The following is a 3,683-nucleotide window of genomic DNA, read 5'->3' on the forward strand; positions in this document are numbered from 1 at the left end:
GAGGTCTGAAATCCAGCTCTGATCCAGCCATCACCGGGGATGTTCGTTAAATGCTACATAATGGATCCCCTTTGGACCTTCACTGGTTCAGTTCAAATTCTTTTCTGAAAAACCATCAGAGTGGGTAAGGAAGTCCGCATTTTAGGAAATCCAGGGACAGCACACCCCTGGTTTGTAGTTAGCTGATGGAAAATGTTTATCCTACCCCTGCTTCGACTCCTAAATTGGGGATGGCTGGACATTGAGATGGAATGGCACGGTTTGTTTTGACAATTGGCATGTTTTTCTGCATTTAGCGAAATGCATTACAGCAAATGACATTACAGCACGCCGTCCTTCAGGCAGCTGCGTCCAGCCAGAACTGTGCCCTGATTGCCTCGGTGGGATTTTGAATTAATCAAAAGCGTTTTCTGTCACTAACAAGACAATAGGTTGGTGCCCCCATTCCTCTGTGATCATCTGTATATGTCTACACGTTTACCCACCCGCATAACAAAAATTATCAAAACAGGTGGATTTGCAAACACGCCTTGTTTTTAAAAAATTCGAGAACACAAATACACTGTTCGGACTTTGGGCAGAAAAACAACATGGGTTTATTTTAAGGTAAGTACAACAATTAAGACCACATAAGACAAACACAGGTGAAGTTAAATTTTTTTAAGGTTTTTTTTTTCTTTTAGGAATGCTCAGGGAGGCATCTACTATACACAACCATCACACTTTGCAAATAAAAAGTATCAGATACTTGACTTTATCCGCCAACAACAACAAAAAATAAATTATTTTCCTGTTTGGTAAAAGACCTAGACCTGGGAAAAGAATCATATCTCATAATTGTACAGGGGGAAAAATATCCCACATAGGTTTCTTGAATTTTCGATTTGGCAGTTAGAAATGGTTGGGCAAGATGAAAAATTATCCAGTGAACTCAACTTTAAATATTATATTAATGGCTCTGAACAACAACAAAAAATAGCCTGATTACAAATCCACACATTTATACAGCACGGTTAGAGAAATTCAAAATTACACACAGCACATATATAATCTATAGAGACCCCCCATAAACCTATGGGGGTCTCTACAGAGAGGCATTACTGGGTGGCTATGGGATTTGGTCCATAACTTATTTTTGAAACCCCGAGTGGAGCGGTGAGCACAGCCATCCTGGTAGGGGAGAGGGATTTTAAAAATCAAGATTCATTTCGTTGGGCCGCGTCCCTTTACAGGGGCTTCTTGGAATCTCGGAAACCGGGCGGCGAATTACAGTTACCTGCAGCTTCGCAGAGGGCCGAGGCCGGCGCGCGCGCTCTGCTCCCGGTCTGAGAAAGAAGCTGGCGGACAAGTTTTGGTTCTTCCTGCGTCTCTGCAGCCTGAACTGTCTGAGCGAGTCGGGCCTGGGAGGCGAAGCCGGAGCGGGCCGGGGCAGGGGAGGGGCGGGCCAGGTCAGTATTTCGTGCAGTCATAGGAATAGGGGGCTGCGTGGCGGTAGAGAGACGGCGTGGATCTATAGGGCAGCTGACAGCTCGCGTTGCTGCTCACCTGGGGTTCCCCGAGGGCCGAGTTCTCAATCCCCAGCCGGTGGGAGTTGAACATCTCCCGGACGTTGGGGAAAGTCTGCTGCTGGGCCGCGAAAGTGTGGCCGGGTAGGTGGTTCAGGTCCCCGCTGTGGTTGAGATACCAAGAGGCCGCCTGGGCCGCGGCGGCCCCGGGCTGCGGCGCCGGCTGGGGCTGGGGAGCCGGCGGGGGCGGCGGCGCCTGCGGGTGGTGGTGGCCGTGATGCTGGTGGTGGTGGCCAGCAGCGGCGAGCGCGCCCTCCTGGCCGGCGGCGAGGTTGAGGGCGCTCAGGGGCGACGTGGGGCCGCTCGGGTGGTCCGAGAGGGCCTCGTCCAGCGCGGGCGGGACGCACATGTGCGTCGGCCGCTCGGCCCCGGTGTACAGGCTCATGGCGCGCATGCTGCACTGGTAGCCCCCGGCGCCCCCGGCCTCCAGGCCCTGCGCGCACGGCTGGCCGTAGGCGGCGGGCGGCGCGGCGGCGTAGGGCAGCGCCAGCGGTGGCACCACCAGGCCCGCGCGTCCGGCCGCGGGGCTCAGCTCGCCGCCGGGCGGCGACGTTCGCAGCGTCATGATGTTCTCCACGCTGAAGCCAGGCAGCCCGTTGGGGGCGCCGGCGTGGTGCTCCGGCAGCGAGCCGTCTGGGGAGCCGGCGGGCGTGGAGGTCGCGCTGCGCGGGCTGCCCTGCAGCGCGCTCTCGGGGCTCAGCGTCTCCACCTTGGTGATGACCGGCAGCGCCGGCGACGCCGCCTCGCTCTTGATCACCACCTTCTTCTCGGCCTCCTTGGGGGCGTCCGCTAGGGGGGGCCCGGCCGGGGTGCCCTTGGACGCTGCGGGGGGCGGCTCCTTGAGGTGGGCCCGCTCCTCCTTCTCCTTGGGTACGTCCTTCTTCTTGAAGCGTCGCCGGCGCCGCAGGAAGCTGCCGTTCTCGAACATATTGTAGGAGTCGGGGTCCAGGGTCCAGTAGCTGCCCTTGCCCGGTTTCTTGTCGTCGCGGGGCACCTTGACGAAGCACTCGTTGAGCGAGAGGTTGTGGCGGATGCTGTTCTGCCAGCCCTGCTTGTTCTCCCGGTAGAAGGGGAAGCGGTCCATGATGAACTGGTAGATGCCGTTGAGGGTGATCTTCTTTTCGGGCGCGTGCTGGATGGCCATGGTGATGAGCGCGATGTAGCTGTAGGGCGGCTTGACGAGGTCCTTGGGCGCCGCGGGCTGGTGGTGGTGGTAGGGCGCGTAGGAGCGGCCCATGCCCGCGCCGTACTGCTCCGGGTGGCCCGAGTAGACGCCCATAGGGCTGGCCATGCCGCCGTAGCTGCCCGCCGCCCGGTAGTAATTCTGCTCGCTCAAGTAGGGGACCACTCCCAGGGCGTTGGGGTCGGACACGGAGTAGCGCGCCTGCATGCTGCGTCCGAGACGGCTCGCCCCTGCCTGCGCGCACCGACCGCGGAGAAGGCCCTGCGAGAGCGACAGAGAGGGAGAGAGAGCTAGAGAGAGAGCGAGAGCAAGAGACAGGGGAAGGGAGCCGGCGGGGGGAGCCCCGGGCGCCTGGAAGCTTCAGGGGCGAGCTGGAGGAGGCGCCGGCGCTGGGCGCCCGCCTTCGGGCGGAGAAGCCGCGCTTGTTTTCAGCGGACCGGGCGGATCAGCATCCTGGAGGGCGCGCCCCGGCGAGCGCAGCGCCAGCCCCTGCTTGCTCGCTCGCTCGCTCTCGGGACCGGCGGGTGGCAGCTCAGGCGAGCGGCGGGGCACGGAGCGGAGACGCCACGCGCGTAGTGGACAGAGGCTGGTCTCTCGGTCCGCGCCAGGGGCGGGAGGGTGGCTCTCCAAGCCCCCCAGCAAATCGGCAGCCCTGAGGATCAGCGAGCCGGGGTCCAGAGTGGCAGCCCTGCTGAGCCCGGAAAAAGAGGCAAAGTCCCTTTTAGGGATTGGGAAAAGTTTCAAAAGTCGTCTTGCTGAAAGCGAGTTTTTACTTTCCTCCGGCCACGCCCCCTCCGGGAACTTTGGACCAATAACCCGGCAGCTGTGGGGAGTTGGCGCCAATCAGGGCGAGGAGCGCCGGAATCCGTCGGCTCTAAGACCCAGCCGTGCAGAACCAGACTAGAATGCAGATCAGTCTTAACTTGAAAAGATTT

The 3,683-nt window shown here is 59.3% G+C and overlaps 1 protein-coding gene across 1 annotated transcript; it reads right to left on the reverse strand.

Moving 5' to 3' along the window:
- Positions 1–572: 572 nt before the first annotated feature.
- FOXC2 (forkhead box C2) lies at positions 573–3,449 on the reverse strand. Its single transcript, XM_004437044.3, has one exon. It carries the CDS (start codon positions 2,953–2,955, stop codon positions 1,450–1,452), a length of 1,506 nt encoding a protein of 501 aa, XP_004437101.1. The 5' UTR covers positions 2,956–3,449; the 3' UTR covers positions 573–1,449.
- Between the last annotated feature and the right edge of the window lie 234 nt (positions 3,450–3,683).

Source organism: Ceratotherium simum, chromosome 30 (assembly GCF_057802395.1).
Source record: "Ceratotherium simum simum isolate JZ-2026a chromosome 30, ASM5780239v1, whole genome shotgun sequence".
Lineage (NCBI taxonomy): Eukaryota > Metazoa > Chordata > Mammalia > Perissodactyla > Rhinocerotidae > Ceratotherium > Ceratotherium simum.